Source organism: Drosophila miranda, chromosome XL (genome assembly GCF_003369915.1).
Source record: "Drosophila miranda strain MSH22 chromosome XL, D.miranda_PacBio2.1, whole genome shotgun sequence".
Lineage (NCBI taxonomy): Eukaryota > Metazoa > Arthropoda > Insecta > Diptera > Drosophilidae > Drosophila > Drosophila miranda.
The window spans coordinates 24268609-24289564 of NC_046673.1; the positions used below are offsets into that span (position 1 = coordinate 24268609).

The window sequence follows — 20956 nt, forward strand, 5'->3', positions numbered from 1 at the left end:
AGTCTTGGGGAGAAAGATCTCTCGACCCACCACCATCCACTCCCTGTTCGATTTGATTCCAAATGCAGCCCTGTGCCCCGTGCCAGGCCCAAAAGCACATTGATTATAGAAGGGAGCAGGGGCAGGAGCAGGCAAATAAACACATCAACCTATTGACACGCACCCAGCTCCCCCAAGAAGCCCCTACTCCTTTCGAGGTGCGGGTCCTTCTTCGGTTTCGGTCCTTCCCCGTTCCCCGTTCCCCGTTCCACCTCCGCCACTGCCTTTGTCTTTGCTCATATTTCGAGGTGTGACAAAATGAATATGTTAACTGCTCCAGCAAACGCATAACAACCCCACAGAGCCGGCCCCCCGTCACCCTTCGCCCATCCCCATTCCCATTCCCGTCCCCATCCAACCGTCTCGTCTCGTCTCGTCTCTGCTCTGCTCCTTTGTGCGTGTTGACATTGGGGTGTTGTGGGGATGAGGTGTTTAGTAGGCCTTAAACTTTTGGCGTTTTTAATGAGCCGCCACACAAAACGCAAAACACAAAACACGGAGCGAGCACAACAACGGCAGCAGAAGGAAAAGAAAAAGAAAAATTTCGCCTGCCAAAGAAATGCTCAAAGCGACATTTGACATGCAACTTGGGGGAAGGTGCAAACCCGTGAAACGAGAGCTAGAGATGAACGTTCCAGGGGAGTCGCAACCACGAACTCAAAAGGAGATGCCTAAGATTAAAGAAATAAGAAAGGGTTTTTAGGGGATTGAGTAGTAGCAAAGACTCTTTAGTTCTCTTCCAGGCTATCGTTCGTCTCTGACCGCAGACCGCTGCCTGCCTACTCGGGGCTCGTCGTTTTTGGTTACGAACGACGTAGATCGAGAGTCGAGAGCCTTCTAAGTCGCAAGATTGCAGAGACAACTGCATACATTGCTTGGGCATGATTAAGGCATATGACAAATTACATGTTTAAATCAATTATTTTCATATTATTGACACATCTGTTGGCATAAATATTTAAATCTATGTGTAAATATACAAATGTCACGGACTATTTTTCTTGGTGTAGTAGCAGTTCTGTCTACTTGACTGTGACTCTCTCGCTCTCTAGCAATCACGACGTGTCGTGATCACGGTGCCAGCATTACTCGTTTGGGAGGCACTCCATCGTCGTGCAACATTTTGAGGCTTTTTCTCTGCCATTGACAGTGTCAATTTACATATGACTGAAGGATGAGTTTCCTTACACACACACACGCACACACATACACACACACACACACTAGAACATCTCCTGGCAAAGGTCATAATCAAATTTTATGGCAAACACTTGAACCCCCGAACGGGGGGTGGAGTATGGATCGTGGCATGGATTGAAGTGAGACAACGATTCCAAGTGACTTTGCGGCATCGAAATCGAAGCCATCGATTGCCAATTGCATAAAAGCCAATTTGCCATTTTGCTGCAAAATAGCTGCAAGTGGCAATTTATTAACACATTCAACACAAGGACAAGGACTCTCCTCCTGCACCCACGTGCAGCACGCAGCACGCACGCACCCGTACATGAGGGATTGATTTTTGCAACAGTTGCAAGATGGAAACGGGGTTCGATCGAAACAATTTCATTTGGCATCTGAGAGAGACCGAACCACAGGAATACCCATATCCATACCGATGCCGTAGCGAAGCAGTGAGAGACAGCCGGTGGGCAGGTGGCATGGAGCATGGAGCATGGAGCATTGAGCATGCGGCTTCTGGCAGGTGCCAGGTGGCAAGTACCCCGTCTACGATTATTATAAACGCTTGCCTGCCGAGCACAAAATGAGCTATGCAACTCAGACGTGCTACTTAGGGAATAGAGTGGTTCTGGTTCCCGGTTCCTGGTTCTGGTCTTTGGGAACCTGCTCTTACTCCACTCCCCACCCCGTCCCAGGCACAGAGAGCGGGGGCAGCACCAGGGGCATGGACAGAGACAGCGACAGCGACAGCGACAGCGACTGAGACCTGGGCCATCGCCATCGCCATCGCCATCGTCTATATGAAATAAGCAAAACTAATATTTCAGCACCATAAATCATAAAAAGAAATAGAAATTGCTGCAGCCAGAGACTCCTCTTTTGCTCCTCCTGGTGGCTCCTGAATGGTGGCAGAGTTTGGGTCGTGGGGGTCAGGGGTCAGTGGTGGCAAGCATGTGAATATTTCGCAAAAGTTGGGAAGGTCGCTGCCCTGCTAAGACCCCACTTTGTGAGGTGAAAGAGGTGTCCGTAGTGCACAGTGGGACAGATGACGATAAAGCTTAGCAAAAAAATGGGCAAAGGCATTCAAGGATCCAATGGATCAACCCAATAGGTTCTTGGCGATATAGATGGGGAATTCAATCCATTCCAGCCATGGCTTGCCCACTGTATTGTGCAGGAACCGATATTCGTTTCCTTACTCTGGCTCTAGAGTCTTGCCCCACGGCGTGGCAGGCGTGTGGGTGGTGCTCGGGTCACCTGTTCATTGTCATAAGTGCAGTTTACATTCAATCTAAACACTCACCGCCTGCCCCCTTGGCTGTGGGGTGTCGGTGTCGGTTAAGGAGCCAGGAACCAGGAACCAGCGAGAGAGAGGGAGAGAGAGAGAGATGCCCAATCGATTTCTATCTGGCAGCGCATAAATCGTTTTGCCACATGCCCCTTAGGTTGCCTTTAACCCTGGGCGCTTCAACTGTATCGAAACGACTGCATCGAACATGTGCATAAATCGTAGGACAATCCATAAATGCATAGAGGGGCAAGCAGCAGCAAATGGGCAAGGCTATGGGAAATTGTATTTGCGGTACAGAGCTGGGAAAACTATACAAAACAACAGACAATCGAATCGCATCGAATCGAATAGAATGATATTGAATAAAAATCGAATAACTAAACGCCTCAAATGAATAATACGAGTGCCTACCATACCTGACCTTTCCGCATCCATCCGGTAGCGTGTCCGATGCTATGTCCTTGAGCATTTCAGATGTGGGGGTAATGTCCCTATCCCTTTCACAGCATTAAGGGCAGCTTACGCCCCTGATTAGCAGGGAACGTGACCGATACGACATGCATAAGTATAAATTCCCAGCCCCCAAAGGCAATGACTTCTGACCGGGGACCGGGGACCGGGGACCAGGGACCAGGGCCCCGCCTTCTACTCCTCTGACACGGCCTTATTTACTGCTGCCAGACCCCCGACCCCCAGCCCCCATGTAGGCATGCAGTCGTAACCCCAAATCGAAATCGAGAGCAAAAGGCGAGTCCGAATGTCCGAGCATCCGCGAGTATCCGTGAGTACGAGTTTGAGTCCCAGTTCACGTGGCAGCAGCAGCGGCATTCCAGATTTGCATATTTTGATGATACATGGCTCTCTCGCTTCGATGACGGCTGATGTTACAGCGCAGAGTACGCAGTACGGAGTACGGAGTACGGAGTACAGAGTATGGGTTCATGGGCCATGGGGCACCATCTGAATTTATGCAAAAATCGTAACCCCAAAAAACGCGCGAAAATTCAAAACGCGTGGTTTTTGGTCTGCATATTTTAATTTCCTCTTTTGTTTTGGGGGGTTTTGTCTGCCGGCCCTGTCCCTGTGCCAGTAGTCCTTGCATCCTGCTGCACCTACAGCTGCTGGCCGTTAACATCCGGCTTCCGAAGCCACCTTCCAGAGTCCGACCAGAGAGAGTCCCTGTTCGATTCGATTCGATTCGATTCGTTTCGTTTCGGGGCTTGGGGCTTGGGGCCTTGTCGCACGCTTGTCCGGCCGATCGGTTTGTTGATTCGTTTCCCAGTTTGCAGTTTTCATATTTCCAATTTGCTGGCCACGCTTCTGACAGCCGACAGGGGAGCTGCATCGAAGCAGGCCCTGCCACATGCGGGTACATGCGTTTTGTGGCAGACGAGCGAAGGTCCCCTCAAATAAACCAGTTTCGGAATGTGGCCCACACGCCCAGTCTGGGAAGATCTGCCTGGATCTCTTGTGGAAGTGTGATCCCAGTGATAGAGGGTATCCATGGGTGTGACTTTTCCCCCGTCATCCATTTTCCGTTTTCCGCTTTCCGTTTGCTTTTCCTGTGTGTTCGATTTGATTCTGTGGCGCTTTTTAGTATCGAAATTGAAAATGCAGTCGGCCGGCCACGTTTCGTTTGTGCTTGTTTGTTTTTCGGGGGTTTTTCTTCAGGTTTGGTGGAGAGGGGGTTTGGGGGCTGGTTTCCTTTTTTGGTTTTGCATGTGTAATCCGATTGCGGCGGAGGAGAAGTGAAACGTCTGCGAACGTCATCATCAGGCGGTGCTCTGGTTCTGGCTCTGGCTCTGACTCTGGCCCTGGCTGCTGCCTCTTTGTGTTTGCCCATGAAATTGAAAACGGCAGCAGTCGCGGCCACAAATTAGAAGAAACCGGAACGGAATTGAACAGAACGGAACAGAACAGAACAGAACAGACGCCCAGTCCGAATCGAAAACAGAAACAAAAACAGAACAGAACAAAAAAAAAAAATCAATAGCCAAGGGGAATGGCCATTGAACCCAGCCAAAAAGAATCCGCCAAATCTATTAAAGCCAAGACTCAGAGAGCCGCATCGGCTCAGGCTCTTAAGGAGACGCAGTGGGTGGGGGCTGGCTGTCGTTTGTTTAACAAATTTGTTGCTGTTGTCGCCCGCCTATTAACACTGCCTCCTGCCTCCTGCCTTTTGCCTGCTGCCGTGTATCCTGTGTCCTGCAGGGTAGAGGGGAAGCTCCGAACCAGAGCCAGGATATCCGGCATTTATTTCGTTGCTCCTGCTTTCTCGTTGGTTTTTTTTTTTTATTCCTCGATAAGATGCGTCCATGGACCCCATCCCGAACATATGCCATGCCCGAACGGCGCACGGCACAGGGCACAGGGCACACAGCACAAATTCAAATGGGAAATGAAAGAGATTTTTATCGGGGGAGAACAGCAACAACAATGGCAACGACACATAAACTTGGCCAACACGAAAATCCATTTTATCATCTTATTATTATATTTATTTATTCTCTCCGCGCTCTCCGCGCTCTAGCGCCCTTCGTGATCTCTCCTCTCCAGCGGCAAACTATTAAATAAAATGTTGTTTGGGTTTGATTACATTCCGATGTGGAACAGGTGGATATCCAATGGATCGTTAAGCTGAAGCTGAAAGCCGAAAGCCGAAAGCCGTAAGTGACCATAGCAATTAGCAATCAAATTCACATACGATTCGGAGGGCAGATCCTTGATTAAATTTGCCATCTAATCTAATGGGTAATGGCATGGCATCGAAATACTTACACTCTTACTTCTCGTATGCTGCATCTGATATATCATATATATTTTCCAGGGTATACCCCAGTCGCCTGCCAACTGCTTTTTTGTTTGGTTTTACTTCTAATTTTGTTTGATATTCTTTTTTTTGTGTGTTGGGGCCCCTCTCATGACGACGAGGACGACAAACAGCGGCAGCTTTATTGTTCCATGGTGGGCGTGGCGGAAATTAGTTTTTTTCTTTCTTACAGGGGACGTCCCTTCTAGCGTGGGAGTGTGTGTGCTCACCCCTCCTCCCTTCGTAGCCGAAGCCGTAGCCTCCTTGGGCATTGTCATTAAAATGGAGCGGAGAAGGCTTTCGGAAATAAGTAATTGTTATGCTGTTACAGGTAATTTCCTCTCGGGCCGGGGATTAGCTATGGCTATGGCTATGGCTGTTGCTGTTTCTGAGGAGAAAGAGAGGCACAGACGCACAGTTTTTGATTGTATATGTACTATATATATTCCCGTATATTTGTTGTCTTCATATACAATACATTTCTATGGGTATACATGTATAATTATATATATATATAATTTGTGGTTTGCAAATCTTTTTATACACTATATTCGACGGGGGATTCAACACACAACAAGTGGTGGGCCGGGGATGGGGATGGGGGCAAGCTGGGGGCTGGGGATTTACAATAAATACATACATGTACGATATATACTTTATGCACTGTGTTTGATCTTAAGTATTTTTATTTTTGTATATATTTTCCATTTTTCATATATTATTTTGCTTTTATTACACTACACACTTGGTGTTTTCTTGCCTTGGTTTTTTGCTACTTAAATCTTTAAACATACAAAGCATTTAGTTTTTGTTTTTGTTTTTTTTGTTTTTTGTATTTTGGTTTTTGGTTGGTTTTTCACTATGTGATAAATGTATTTAAATACCATTATAGTTAATTATTCTAGTATGTACTGAATGCTTTATCTTTACCTTTACCGTTATGCATATAGGATTATTCGGTGGAGTTCCTCGAAATCGGGGGACTCGAACGACTCTCTCCCTCTCTCTCGTATTCTTCTATTGGATCCTACAGAGAGCTAAACATTTTAGGGTTTAACCGTTCAATAAATGATCTGTTCTGCCATTATTTTTTCTATCGTATAGCTTCGGGGGGCCACAAATTATTTGCCTCTGCTTTTCCTGTTTGTGTGTGAAAGGGTTTTACAAACAATAAATCAACTATAATCAAATTTACCCAACAATCAGCAATTCACATCCACCAAAAAAAAAAAAAAAAAGAATTTGTTTGCCCGAATTAAACAGTTTTTCGGGAAAATTAAAATCCAAAAATGTCCGCCTCTCTCTTTCCACCCCTCTCGTCTCTCTGTCTGGGGTTTTTCCACTCGGAATTGTTTGATATATTTATGTGTGAAATGGAAGCCAATCCCAAATCCCATATCCCAAATCCAAGCCCCACCCCATCGGTCATGCCCTCGGACTCGGAGTACAGCAAATATTTGATTTGGCAATCAAGCGCAAATACAACAAATTTGCCACAGGACTCTGTCTGTGGTTGGCTCTGAAGTGTGGAGGGAGAGGGAGAGGGAGTGGGAGTGGGAGAGGGACGGGGTGGTGTTAGGCAATTGCCGTGTCCTGTTCCTGTGTCAAATGCATGTCACAAACACACAGATACACAACTACACATGCAGATAGGAGGAGTATCTGAGGGAAGTGTGAAATGAAAACACGGCAGCAACCGAAACGCGTTACAAAATGTTAATTTGCAGCGACATCAGCAATATGGCTGGGGGAATGGGGGGGTGGGCGAAGAATGAGTGGAGGCATGTGGCATGTGGCATGTGGCATTTGGAGGTGGAAACTCTGCGGCAGGTGCCTCACTCGACCACAAGGCAGCAGCAGCAGCTTTGTGCTCTACAGGCATTAACAAATAGCACCCGACCCCCTACCGCCGACCCCACCCCACCCCAATCTGATGCTGCAACAACATTTGCAATCAGGCGCTGACCAACACTGGCACCAACAACGTTGATGATGACGATGACGAGCAACCGCTAACACCGACCGAGAGCTGCAACCAAATGACCAATGAGCCAACCACTACACACACACACACACAGAGAAACAGAGCGAGAGAGAGAGAGAAGGAGAGAGAAAGTTCATGTGTCAGAGAAAGCTTGTCGCATGTTATACCCATTGACCAAAAGCGAACGACGGCATGCAGAAATAATAGATAAGCTTGGATTCACTCTGATCTGAAATATGGATTTTTTCATTCATTCAAACCACTCGCATCGGGCGCTCGCCGCCACTTTGTACTCGCCATTCCAATTACTCGCTACGCGCCACTCGTATCATAGAATTTAAAGATTCTTTGCTTCAGCCATAATGTTACCGGCATTCAGGGTATCCGATGGGTCCATAAGGGAGCTCCAATGTGGCTCCTGGCTGTTGCTGCTGTTGTTGGGTCAATGTTGATGCTGATAAGTAGCAAAACATGAGGTCGCCTGTAATTATGCGAGTGTTGCAAGTTAATTGCAATTGTGTGCAACTGACGGTAGCGAGATTAATTAAATTCATCCCAGTGAAGCCAGTCCAGTCCATTCTCCATCTTCCTCCCCCACACACTCCCAACAGCAACAGCAACAGCCATGGACCATGGACCATGGACCATGGACCATGGACAACATCCTCCTCTCTCGTGTGTTGGGCTGCCATCACTCAATGCCAGGACAAGGCTGTGGGGACAGTCAATCTGTTTATTTGCTTATGCCCCCCGCCCCCAACCCTCGGTCAACTCTCTGCCAGCCCATTTGCCTGTCTATGTGTCTCTGTGTCTCTGTGTGGTGTGCATTGTTTAAAGTTTACTAATTTCATGCATATCGCTGGCAACCCTGGCATTCGCCCCCACACACACACACTCGCCACTCTCCCCCACTCGCCATTCGCCGCTCGCCGCTCACCACTCGCCGCTGTGCATTTGTGTTAGTTAAGTGATTTATTGTCGCAAAATTGTCATTATTAAAAATTAATGATGTCATAATTAAGTGTGTTGCTGCTGCTGTTGTACTACTGTACTGTAGTGCTGTCCTACTGCTGCTGTGCGATGCATTTTATTGTAAAATGATTTACATGCATGCAGAGGGGGGCAGGGGCAGGGGCAGGCCCTGCTTTGGACATTTTAGCTCGTTGGGGGGGGGGGGGGGGGAATTTATGAACTGCAAACAACAAATATGCTCAATTCAATTTAATTTCCATAATTTAATTAGTGTTGTGTGGACAACAGCGATAACCCAACTGCAGCATTAGAGCGCAGACCCCATGTGCCATACCTCCCATCAACTGTGTGGCCCTGTGGGGGGCAGCTCTTGGGGGGCATTAGCATAACCAGTCATGGAATTTGCGTTCCATAAGCCCAAAGGCTGTTTGGCTCTGCTCATCTGCTTCTGTTTCTGGTTTTTATAGAACTAGAAATGATAATCTCCCGTGGAAGTCTCAACTGGAAGGTATCTGAGAGTGGAATCTTCTGGTGGAAATAACCAAACTATTTACTCGTTGAACGTAACGTATGTTCTTAGTAGAAGATCTGGGAATGGAGAATCTTTTCTTTAGTCATCAATAAATGGATGTCCAAATCACTTGAATGATACACATGAATATCTTGTGCCCATTACTTGAGGGATTACTTAGGCGAGGGAATAATTTATTAGAGTCATCAGAGCCATATGGTTATCTAAAAGATACCCTAAAAAGCACTATCATAGAGCTTGTCCTGCTTGAAGGTCTATCAATATTCAATTAATATGTCATCTATCATCTTCATTTCGCGATTGAGCTACAGGGTATTGCTTGGGCCAACGACTCTGCCCTATCATTAACCCTTCAGCAATGAATATAAACGAATTTGTCTGTTTGTCAAATTGCAATATTTTCCCCCAGCCCTCTCTCTTGCCCCGGTCTCCGAGTCCGACTGCCCCTCCGATGATCGATGTTGTCTTTTGTCCCTGTCTACAGTCCCTGTCCCCCATCCCCATATCGGTCAGTGGCCAATGGCCAATATATTAAAAATAATCACCAAAATGACCAATAGTCGAAATGAAATGGTAAAAAAATTGCCAAATGGCCAACTGCAATCGCATCTGCATATGAATGCGAAAAATGAAATGAAAATGAAATGAAATGGTGTAAAAAAGTATATGTATAACGTAAATGCTGTACAGCAGCAGTCCAGTATTTATGGCATCGGAAAAAAGGCCACTTCCTGTGGCCCAAGAAGAGAGACTAGACGATACCCTGTTCCAGGGCTACACCCTCCATATCGCAGAGGTGGGAAAACTCATATGCCTCTCAGACACAAGCTGCGAGGGAGGGGAGTGTGGAGTGTGTGTGGAGTGTATGTGGAGTGCCATTAATGGAGGTCTAAGAGCAGAGTGCCACCTGGTGGTGCCGAATGAATTAAAGGACAAATTTACTATATATAGGTTAATATAGGCTTCGCATCCGATACAGAGTAACGATTCAGAATCTCTGTGGTTGCTCTCGTTGCCAGTTTCCAGCCTCCCTTCTGCTGCCTGCCTGCCAATATATGTCAGGTTAGCCCCGTCCTGATGCAGTGGTCAGCCACTTCCCTCGGCTGCTGGTGGAAGCAGCAGCATAACTTCGTGCAGAACTCACCGCAAATCAGTTTGGCCAGCCCAGCCCAGCCCCGCCCCGCACCATTCCATTTGATTGATTGAAAGTCAGCCAAAGTTGGGATTGAGTTTGCTGATGGACTGGGCCTTGCCCTGGCGAGGACTGGCCTGGCTAATTAGTCAGCAGTCAGCAGGAGTGCAGGAGTGCAACGGGATACCCCTTCGAGCGATCACAGTAGAGAGAACTTGCACACGAACCGAACTCATAAACGAAAGAAACTTTAAGGTGCATTTGTACGGAGGGAATCAGAAGAGTATTAAATGCCCCTTCGACTCTTTACACCCGTCTTCCTGCATTTGTAGGGCATCTATAGATCTCAGCACTCTGAAAAAAGGGTAGCATCTGCTGCTGCTGCTGCTGCTGCTGCTGAAATAAATTCCATTTGAAATGTATTAATTTAAGTCATAATTTTCCATTGGCAAATCCCTCGATGCACAGCAGCTGAGAACAAAACAAAATAACACACAAAAACTGAAATGAAAAGCTGAAAGAGTTTCAACAGAATGCGAAAAATATGTACGAGTACGAGAGTACGAAACAAAAACCAGCAACAAAAATGTCAACTTGTGCAAATAATGCAAATATTTATACAAATTATTATGTGATTTTGTAGAGAGTCAGACCCCAGACCCCAGACCCCAGACCGAAGCCCCTGCCCTGCCCTGCCCTGCCCCTGTCTGGCTGCCATTTAGGGAAAAAGTTATGCAGCTTTTGGGCCAACGCGGCGTGTACGTAATCATTTTCCTTTCGGCCATTAAAAAGTTGATTTTTATGCGGGTCCCCTGGACCGGGCTTCGTTCTCCGGGCTCCAGGCTCCGGGATCCGGGACTGGCTGCACTTTCGTATTTAAACGTGATTTTAAATAACCGCAACAGATTTTGTGGTTTCATGTTGCATTTGCTGTTCGATAAGCGACAGGGCAGCCTCTGGGCTCTGGGTGCTTTTGGTAAGTGGGTTTGATAACAGTGGGTCTCTTCCCCGGTTACACAAGTTCCATGCCCACGCCTCACGCTCCCACGCTCCCATGCCCATTCCGATTTAAATTCCCATTCCGAAAACTGAAAACTCAAACCACGCCCCCATTGCCCATTGCCCATTGCCGCTGCCCCATTGGGAGGCTACGTGGGGGTAGTGGATGCTGCGGTTAAGTGCATTTAAAATGCAAAATGCACGCATTTGTGTGGTGCATGCAACATGCCAACGTGCGGGGGTATTTTCGGCCTTGCATATCGGGATTATAGATTAAACAAAAACAAGAAACAAAAATACCCAATTCATAATTTGAAAATTGGAATTAAATGTGTGGCAGCGGTAAATCCAGAAATATCACGCTGAACCCCCCACCCTTCGGAAGTTTAAGAAAGATATCCCGAAAATATATATGATAGTTCTCTCGTTTCTACCCGCAAGAAAATGGATCTTCTGCTCCATCAAAGAGAGCATATATACACTTTTTCCTAGCTCCATTCTTGACGAAATTCAATTGAATATTTACGCATAGAGGTATGGCTCCAGAGATTGTCATATTTAAATTGGTTTCGTATCAGAATTTTGTTGTTACGACTATTACGGGAACAGCAGCGCCTAAATCACGCACAACAAAAAAAGGCTACAACAAAATATATGTACTTTTTCTAGTCTATGCGCGTCTAGTTGGGTTTTTTTTGGGTGGGTTTTGCATAATGCTCTCTCATTCTCTCTGTTTCCATAACTTGCCTCCGGCTATTAATATACACATACATATACATACACAAATACTTGCATATTCTTCTCGCTATTGTGTGTGTTTGTGTGTTTGGTAGGTATTATTATTATTATTTTGATCTCTTATTTGCAACTTTTGCCTGGCATTAAATATACAGGATATATTATTATTATTATGGTTATAGAGATTATGCTGGTAATTCTGATTACTAGTAATCGCTATGGCTATCGCTATCGTTATCGTTATCGTTATAGTTATCGTACTTACGCAGTATTTCATTTAGGGCTACACACACATACACAAAAAAAAACCAGGGGGAGTATCTCTGACTGCAATCAAAGTCTGATTGATTTTGGGGAGACAAAAAAATGTTGCACATTTAATGCTAGTTATCGTTATAGTTATCGTTATCGTAATCGCTATCAATATTATTCGGCTTCCTATGTATATATGTATGTATATGCATGTTCGAGTATGTATGCGTGTATGTATTCGTTCCGCCCTCGCCATCGCCTTCGCTCTCCATTTTCTTCGCTCCGCTCTGCTCAGCAATCCTCGATCTTTCCTCAGCATCGCCGGGTTGTATATGTATGTATGTTTAGTGGAAGCTCCTGTTGCACGCCGCACGCTAATTACGTCTTGCGCTTACGTTACGTCACTACGTCTTTACGTCAGAACGGCCATTATAGTAGTTACGTCTTAGTTCTGTTTCCAACTGGTCGCTGTGGAAGAATTGGAAGAGAAAAAGATACAAAATTCAGAAAGTATCTTTTACAACTCCATTAAACGATGACTTCAAAAGTTTTGCACTGTTATATTATTCCAGCTGATCCCTGACAGGTTTTTTAAGATTTTTAAGATTCCTTCATTTATATCTCTGTTGAGCGTATTCAACCAATTGGCCAATTTCCGCCTGGTGACTCTTTTCAAAATATACAAAAATACACTGAAAATAATATTTGATGTACATATGTATGTACCTTTGTAGTAGACCTCGCGATACATGGTGGGACAGGCGGCCTTTCCGTTCGTTTTCGTCGTTTTGAAGTCAATGTTGGTGCGAATGGCCCGGTGGAGCAGCGGCTGTGGCGGCCGGTAGTTGTTGCCCAGCGGGGCCTTTGGGTGGTCGGGGCTGCCCTGCATGAGACGGCGCAAGGCATGCAACTGCAACGGAAATGCAACCATGCAAAGGTATTAGTTGATTATTTTGTAAGTATTTATATAGAAATTATGGTATTTTTGTGCTTGAATTGCAGGCTGTTTGTATTCTCGAATACATTTTTGATGTCTCAAGTGCGAGACGCGGAAGTGGATCAATGATTCCTATAGAGACAATAGACCCCACCATAGATGTAGATAGGACCCGGCATCGCTTCCGTATCCGAATACGTATCTGTTAAGCGTTTAACGTGCATAATTATAAAACTTTTCGCACATCGATCCTCCCCCTGGCAGCCCCTGGTAAAGCATTCCCCCATCGAAGGCACGCTTGACATAATTTTATAATCCTAAAAATAAGCGCTCGCTGAACAACAAAAAAAACAAAAAGTTTAATATACATACATATATAGTATGTACATGCATAAAATTCGTATCAAAGTAGGACCCACACACCGACGGCAGCAGCATCGATGAGACACAGCAGCGACAACGACACAGCGACACAACGACACAGCGACACAACGACAACGACAACGACAACATCGAGTCAATAACACTTAATCTACTCAATCTGTTTATCAATTGACTTCCGTCAAAATCGCTTTTCACGACAAACGTGGGTTGGCTTGGCTTGGCTCGGCTCGGCTTGGGTTGATGTGGATGTTGATTGAGGAGAGGTGAAGTGCTGGAACGGTGGGATGGTGGAGTGGTGGAGTGTACTGGAGGGATTGATGCTGCAGGGTGGTAACAGGTTTTCCCCCGAGTGCCCGTTCAAGTGTGAATTAAGTAGGAAGTGTGGGTGAGGCGCCCGAAGGCATGCAACACCAAATGGCACTCAAGGCATTTCGCCATGGAATCGCCATGGACGACGTTTGGGATTCCCGTCCCGTGCTGATTGACAGCGGCAATTAACCCACGAAAACACACAGCCCACACACCACAAACACCACACAGATATGAACAAAAGTCTGGTAGTGATTTCAAAAATCAATTGGCCATGATATGGCTTGGTCGTTCATTGATATCTGTCTCTACAAGTATTGCGAATGGATCTTTCCTGATTTGAAGCATGGAATTATCGTTATGCAGCTGTTTTGTTCCCTTCTCTATGGCTCCCTCAATCTCTGCCCTTGCTGTGACAGAGCGTACGTTAATGGGTTAATTGCAATTTTAGCTCATGTCGCGCAGCTTCCTGCGTCCTGCATCCTGCGTCCGGCTCCTGCTCCCGCTCCTGCTCCTGCTCCTTTCCTGCTGGTGTTACTTTAATTTGGTAAATTATGTTTTTACCAGCAAGGTGCAGTCTCTTCCTCCCTCTCTTTCTCTCTCTCTCTCTCTCTTCTTCCCATTCTCTGTCTCTCGTTGGCCGTGCCACTAAATTACATTGCCCCGTCGCTTGGCGGTGTCTGGGCATCCTCCATGGGTCGGTCCTCCATGGCTGCCACAAGTTGTAATCATGTGCCCATGGGTGCCATTGAGCTTGTTGAAGTTTTTATGAGTCTGCTGCTCAGCTCTGCTCTGCTCCTGCTGCTGCTGCTGCCACTGGATGCAGCCATGTGTGTGTCTGTCTCTCTCTCTCTCTCTCTCTCTCTTTCCCTACCTTTCTCCCTTTCTCTCACAGCTTACATTGTTTACACGTATGCCGCTGGCCACCATTCAACCGCTTCATTCTCCTCCTCACTCTCTCTCGTGCCTCGTGCCTCATGCCGCATGCCGCATGCATGTTGGCGTCTTTATTACAGCGCTGCACTTAATAAACATTTGTGTTAAATTTTTTCTACCCCCCTCTCTTAGTCTATCTGTGTGTGTATGTGTGTATGCTTTCCGCCATTTCCTTGAGTGTGTGTGTGTGTGTGTGTGTGCTTTCCGCCATTCCTTTGAGTTATGGTCACTATCCACTTTGTTGCCTCTGCCTCTGACGCTCTTGATACTTCGGCTGCTGCTGCTCCTCCAGCAGAAACTTAATTTAAAACTTAAATGAAATTAGCTAATAAAACAGACGAGAGACAAACAACAACGACAGCGGACAAGGGCCAACGGCCAACGGCCAGTAGGGAGTACTGTATACTAATTAGTAAACATTAAGGTGGCCATCACTCAAAAATGATCACAGGAGAAGGAGAGGCGGCCAAGAAGCAGCGAAAGATGGCCAAGGAAGCGGCTGGGGAGTCGCTGAAACGGAAGCTGGGGCACTGACAGCCCCAGGTGTGGAATTCTACTTTATTATAACATTAGTACCACTTCGAACAGAAGCTAACCGATAACTTGGCTGATAATCCCAGTTTAAAGTAAGAGCCCTCTGAGTGTCCCTCAGAAGTGTCGGCATACTCTGGAGCTGGAGCTGGAGCTGCAGCTGCAGCTGGAACTGCTGATGGTCTTAAATAATGTTTTATATGGCTCACCTGTTGCTTTGTAATATAGATGGGCTTGTTGAGCACCACCCAGGTGACCGTTTCGTGGCAGGCTGGCGCCGTGGTCGAGCCATCGTAGGTCATGTAATGGTCGGTGTCCGGCAGGAGGCCGCGTATCGAGAGTCGCTTCACGAACGCCTCGTCGCCGCCATAGCGTATGCGCTCCAATTGATCGGTGAGCATCCGAAGCTCCGGATTGGACAGATCACCCAGCTATATAATACAGAGATATACAGAGAGCACACAGGCGTTAAGGGGTGGATATTCTTTGGGTTTCCTTGCGGGGGGCAAGAGCAGCATTACATCGGTATCGATAAGTATCGATTATTGATTGAATTAAATGCTTACCTGCAGCAAAATGGAGACGCCCACAATGCCCTGGGCACGGTTCAGGGCATCGGAGAAATTTGCATATAGCTGGGAGTTGTAGCCAAATATTTGTATCTGCAAAGAAAACAATAGGAAGAGGGATAGCCCAGTGAGAAATTGCAAAAAAAAATGGGGGGATAAATAGAGAGCTAGAGGGCACAAAATGGGTCGTTTTTTTGCTCGTTCCTTTTCCTGTTTTTCTTTGTTGCAGTGGACTTTTGTTTGGGCTGCGGCTGGCTGTGGCCAAAAACTTTATTGTTGCTCAATTTAAGCCCAAATGCATACAGAAGCGGTGACAGGCAACAACAAGAAGGGGGCGTGGCCCGGGTTCAGCTGCACCAGGGGCAGAGGCAGTGGCAGTGGCAGTGGCAGTGGGAGCGGGCTCCACGCCTTGTTTCGCATAAATTGCCCCAAAAATAATCCCAACTATCAACAAAATGCACACAAATAGAAACACAAACACAAGCACGAGCACACGTGGGCCAACATACACACACTGGGGGACAGAGAGGGAGAACGAGAAGATCACGGCAGGACAGCACATATTTTGCTTTTAGCCAAAAGTTTTCCGAGTAACGTCCAAGAAGTGCGGAGCACAGCTCCAGCCCAGCTCTGCCTTCTGGCAGCCACACACACACATATGCATTTGCACTTTTGTTTCACGTCGACAACAAAACGCCTACACAAGACGAAGGATGCATGAGAAGAAATGGAGGGGAAGGAGCAGTAGATGGAGCAGGAAGGGACAGCATCGGCAGGAGAGGGAGTTGAAGCAAGGCAGAGTGTAGGAGCCGGAGCTGGAGCTGGAGCTGGAGCTGGCGACACCCCAACCTACAAATGCAAAGCAAATGACGAAACCGAGGGTTGCCCCAAAAGAAAGCTCCCAGCTAAAGAAAGGAACGGATTTTCCAGCACAAAGTGAGAGAAACACACACAAGACAACTGTTTCCTTTACATGGGTTTTATTCGGAACACGATTTGATGGTACAGATGATGTTAGAAAAGCAACTCAAGGCTGTGTAGTATCCATGCAGATGTTCACAATGTGCTTGCCCTGCACCACAACGGTGCGTAGGGGTCGGCCTTGGCCGCCCTGCACCAAATACTCGCGGCACTTGGTCAGGACAATGTTTACATTCTGATCCGTGCACGAAAAGACGCCAATCAGGATGCGGCCATCAGTTAGGACAATTCTCATGCGGCGGCCCAGCCATTTCTGGAGCTGGCGACGACCCGGACTCAGGGTGGGATCGTTCATCTCATCGGGAGAGTTGGAGATGACCATGTAGACCGGTGGTGCTTCTGGCTTCTGGCTGCCACCAGCTTTCGGATCGTTCATTCTGTTATGTTTTCAAAAGTTAGCACACCCTTAGGATCTTATTATTGCATAATAATATCTATTACCTTGTTTTTGTTTGGTTTTTTCAAGAAAATTGCTTTAAGTTTACTCTTTTGCTTCTGTAGCTTCTGTTTCTGCACAACAGCTGTTTCTGTGACAGCTGGACAGCTGAAGTTAGTGTCGTAAAACGGCAGAGTATAGCTTACCCACACTGGAAACGTAAGTGGCAGCCCTCTCTCTCCGATTGGTCTTTGTGTAACATGTGTACATGGATTTTCGGTGGGATTTTCACGAGTTTCGGGTGGGGCCTGGGCAGACGCACCGAGCGGAAGGAAATGCTCCAGACAATAGGGAAAATAATAATAATAATAGCAGAGAAAGCCCCCCTCCGCCTCAACAGTGGGTGTGGCAATGGGGCTGTAGGCGCAGAGCAGTTAATAGTTGTCCGGTCCCACAGGACTCCACATGTCGTCCTTTCCTTTCCTTTCTTTTCCTTTTTTTTTTGGGAATTTCACAGAAAAATAGAGAAGAAGGAAGCGCAGCACTTTGAGGACTGGGGCATACGAGTATGTGCATTTAAATATTAAAAAACTCCATGCATGCTGAAATTTTAATGTGTGGCCAGCAAGGCAAATAAAAATTAAATTAAATTAAAATTTCTCAAAGTTGCTCCCCAAATGTTTTGGTCTCCACCAACTGTGAGTGGAATTTTGTGGCGGGAGGGAGGAAGGGAGCTTGCTCGGCAAATAGAACAAAATTTGCAGTCCAAAAATAAAGAACAGTGCGTTTCGCCATTGAACTACCGGAAGATATATTTAAGCAAGAATGATATTTAAGCCCATTCCATAAAGGAATTACATCGGTCGATAGGAGCTCCCCAGCTATAATGGCAGTAATCTTTTAAAGTACCAACAAATAATCGAACTTTAATATTTGAATCATAAAATACGCGTAGTACTAACAGACACTGTAACACTTTTGAAACGCACTGTCCACACATTTATTTTTGTGGAATGCAAATGCAAATGAAGTCTTGACGAGAATGTGGCAGAATGAAGATGCCAGGCTTCGGAAATGGACAAAATTTAATTAACCGAATAGCATCTAACAAAATACATACATAGATGACACTAGTGGCAGACCAGGCAGATTGTGTGGCACTTTTATTAGGGTAACTGAAAGTTCTCGTATCGGACAGATAGTGTCCGACTTTGTCCAAAGATCTCCGATGAAAGTTTCAGAGAAGTGGTGCCTAAACTTCGAAAACCAACAACATATTTTAACTATAAGCAGTCGAAAAAGGTATCTACACTAAAAATATATATAAATATTTACTCAAATTCAGAAACTATTTCGATTGAAGAGAAAATATTCCAATAGTCTTTCCAATCGGCCTTTCCAAATCGTTTATGGCTACACTTCGCACTTCTCTACTTAGATGAATTCCAATTGAATCATAAAGGATATCCACATTCCATTCAAAGCCCTACTGTGTATCGCAAACACAGACTGTGGTACAACAGCAACAAAAGCAAAAAAAAAAGATACAATATTTGACCACAAACTAAAATGTTATATTTCCGTTTCATTAAACAGCAAAAGCCTCTAGCCCAAGCAAATAGATACAAGGAGTGGCAACAACAAGGACAAGGCCAACAAATAGTGTAAGTACCAGCAAATAGCCGGACAACAAGCCTCCCCTTCCCCTTCCCCCCCCACCACCGCCCGGCCCTACCAAAGAGCCAAAGCCTAAGCGGCGTTACGGGATGCCCTCCGGGCTCTCCTCTCAGTCTGCCTGTGTGGCTGTCTGCCCCATACTGTGTGTGTGTTTGTTTGAGGAGGAGAAGTCCGCACAAGCTCCTGGCATATTTCTTCCCAAACACACACACACACACACTGAAACACACGCAGAGGCAGAGGCAACTTAATCAGATCAATTACACATGTTTTCACTGCATGGATTCCACAGCCAGGCCCAGACCAGACCCTAGGAGTCCAGGACTCCAGCACTCCAGGACCAGGCCTAGTCCAGGGCGCAGAGTAAACGAGCTGACAACGGGGAACGGCCAAAGCGACCAGCGCGACGGCGTCGGCCAGCTGCTGAAACTTTTGCCTAGGTTGGCAGGCCGTCGAGGCCGGCAGGGCCTCCCCCGTCACCCAGGGTCTCCTCTCCCACCAGGCCGAGTCGATAAGCCGGAGCACACAGTGGTATATACTGCGGAATGTCTGGGTTAAATGTTGAAACCAAACTAGCAAACAGTAGGTGGGCTACAAAAGTAGCATTAAAGATATTTCTCACAAATCACTGACCAACACTTATCGCAGATTAAGCGGAATAATTATCGAAGTATTTTGTCTAATATTTATATTTTTTGGTATTTTTCTAGCATTAATAATATTTCTCTATTTATTAATCCATTCGAAACTTTTTTTTTCTGGTATTTTGTGGTTTTTTATCTAGTATGAATTATTTTCTGTATTTTTTTGTTTCTTATAATAATACTAGTTCTCTCTGTCTTTTTTTCTGGTATTTTTTCTATTATTTTGCTATTGTTTTCGGGTTGCCTGCCACCGACTCGTTGCCTCTGATTCTGTCCCTGCTTAGCTATTCATACCCATTCTGTTCTGTTCCACTGTGTGCCCCAACCAATTTGTGGTGGTAGCAAAACGGAGAAGGATAGGGTGGGGCAGGCGGACTAGTGGTATCCTTGGCTTCTGTGCTCCTACTAGCTGGTTGACTTGGCTTTCGTGTTGCACTGACCGGGCGGGCGACCCGTTAATGTTGGCCATGGCATGCCAGTGCCTAGGGTCGGGCCTAAACAGCAGTGTCTGCTGGTCTAGGCCCGAGAACATGGCCTCATGTCAACACTTTGGCGCCCCGTAGCTCCTTCTTTGGTCTGTGTGTCACTTTTCTAGACAAATGAAGCAAATTAGCTTAACAACGCACTGGGGACATTGTCAAACACGCTCCCAAATCACACACACACACACACACACACACACACACACACACACAGAGGCAGATGTAGAGACAGAAGAGAGATATAGGGGGAAAGAAGAAGTTTGTGGTACTTTGCCGGACCTGGATCGCTCTATTTCTGCCACTGCCACTGCCACAGCGACTCGCCCCTGCCTCACTGTCTCCCTGCCACGCTGGCACTCTGGCTGATGCACTTGTAGCACTTTCTGCTAATTATCCCCTGCCCCAAACAGCCAGATGAAGATGCGGATGCGGATGATGTGGGAAAATAGGAGCGGAAGATATGCAAAAACGAAAATGAGCAGCACAGGCCACACGCGTTTTGCCTGCGTTTTAAAACGCACCCAAATGGAAACGCTGAAGATGCACTGAGATCCGACAGATGGATAGCAGCCAGAAGAGTCGGTTGTGAAGAATTGTCACTAAGTAATTATGAAACTACTAAATATTTGAGAGAAACTTAAGCGCTCTTAGTGCGCGTTTTAAAAACGAATCAAAAAAAAGCTACGAGCGACCCGAAACGTTCCAATCTGTGCTTAAAAAAATTACTATCAGCGTTTCCAAACGCTTCCTCCAACGATTTTAGAATCTCCCAGCAGATTCCAAGCGACTTTGGTCCGTATAAAGCCAACTTTCAGGCGTTTTAAAACGCAAACAAGCAATCCTGTAACGCTCTAACACCTGACTTTCTTTGCCTCATAATCCAATCAAAAACTTTGCCAGACTCATTACCCCGCCAGCCAGCCAGCCAGCCAGGTGTTCCAGGTATTCCTGGGGTACGAGGGGTTCAATGGGAGGGGGAAAACCAGCACAAATCCACTCAGACCACATTAACGACTTAGTAGCGTTTTAAAACGCGGAAGCCCAAGAACGAACGAACGGAGCGAGGGAGAAAGAACGCGCACGAAAATCGCTTTAATTGCTGGTTGGCCTTTAAACGGATTGTTAGGAAAGGGGTGGCTGGGTAGCAGGGTCGCTAAGGGGGAGTGAAGAAGGTTTGTTTGGGCGGGGGGAGCAACCGTA

General features: G+C 46.3%; 2 protein-coding genes across 2 annotated transcripts in view; both read right to left on the bottom strand.

The window, feature by feature from the left end:
• Nucleotides 1–8482: 8482 nt before the first annotated feature.
• Nucleotides 8483–20956, bottom strand: part of LOC108164923 (carbonic anhydrase-related protein 10) — a 50274-nt gene continuing 37800 nt past the window's right edge. Inside the window, exons 6-9 of the mRNA XM_017300910.2 lie at nt 15594–15689; nt 15237–15458; nt 12657–12840; nt 8483–12398 (exon numbers count right to left, since the gene is read on the bottom strand). Of these exons, the coding sequence (XP_017156399.1) occupies nt 12376–12398; nt 12657–12840; nt 15237–15458; nt 15594–15689 (525 nt within the window). The 3' untranslated portion in view covers nt 8483–12375. The remainder of the gene's footprint in view (nt 12399–12656; nt 12841–15236; nt 15459–15593; nt 15690–20956) is intronic.
• Nucleotides 16560–17126, bottom strand: LOC108164925 (N-alpha-acetyltransferase 38, NatC auxiliary subunit-like). Its single transcript, XM_017300913.2, has 2 exons — nt 17019–17126; nt 16560–16954 (listed from the first exon to the last, which is right to left on the bottom strand). The coding sequence occupies exon 2, from the start codon at nt 16951–16953 to the stop codon at nt 16624–16626; it is 330 nt and encodes a 109-aa protein (XP_017156402.1). The 5' UTR covers nt 16954; nt 17019–17126; the 3' UTR covers nt 16560–16623.

Excerpts from the sequence above, each read along its gene's own strand:
- LOC108164925 (XM_017300913.2), bottom strand. The coding sequence starts at position 16,953 with ATGAACGATCCGAAAGCTGGTGGCAGCCAGAAGCCAGAAGCACCACCG.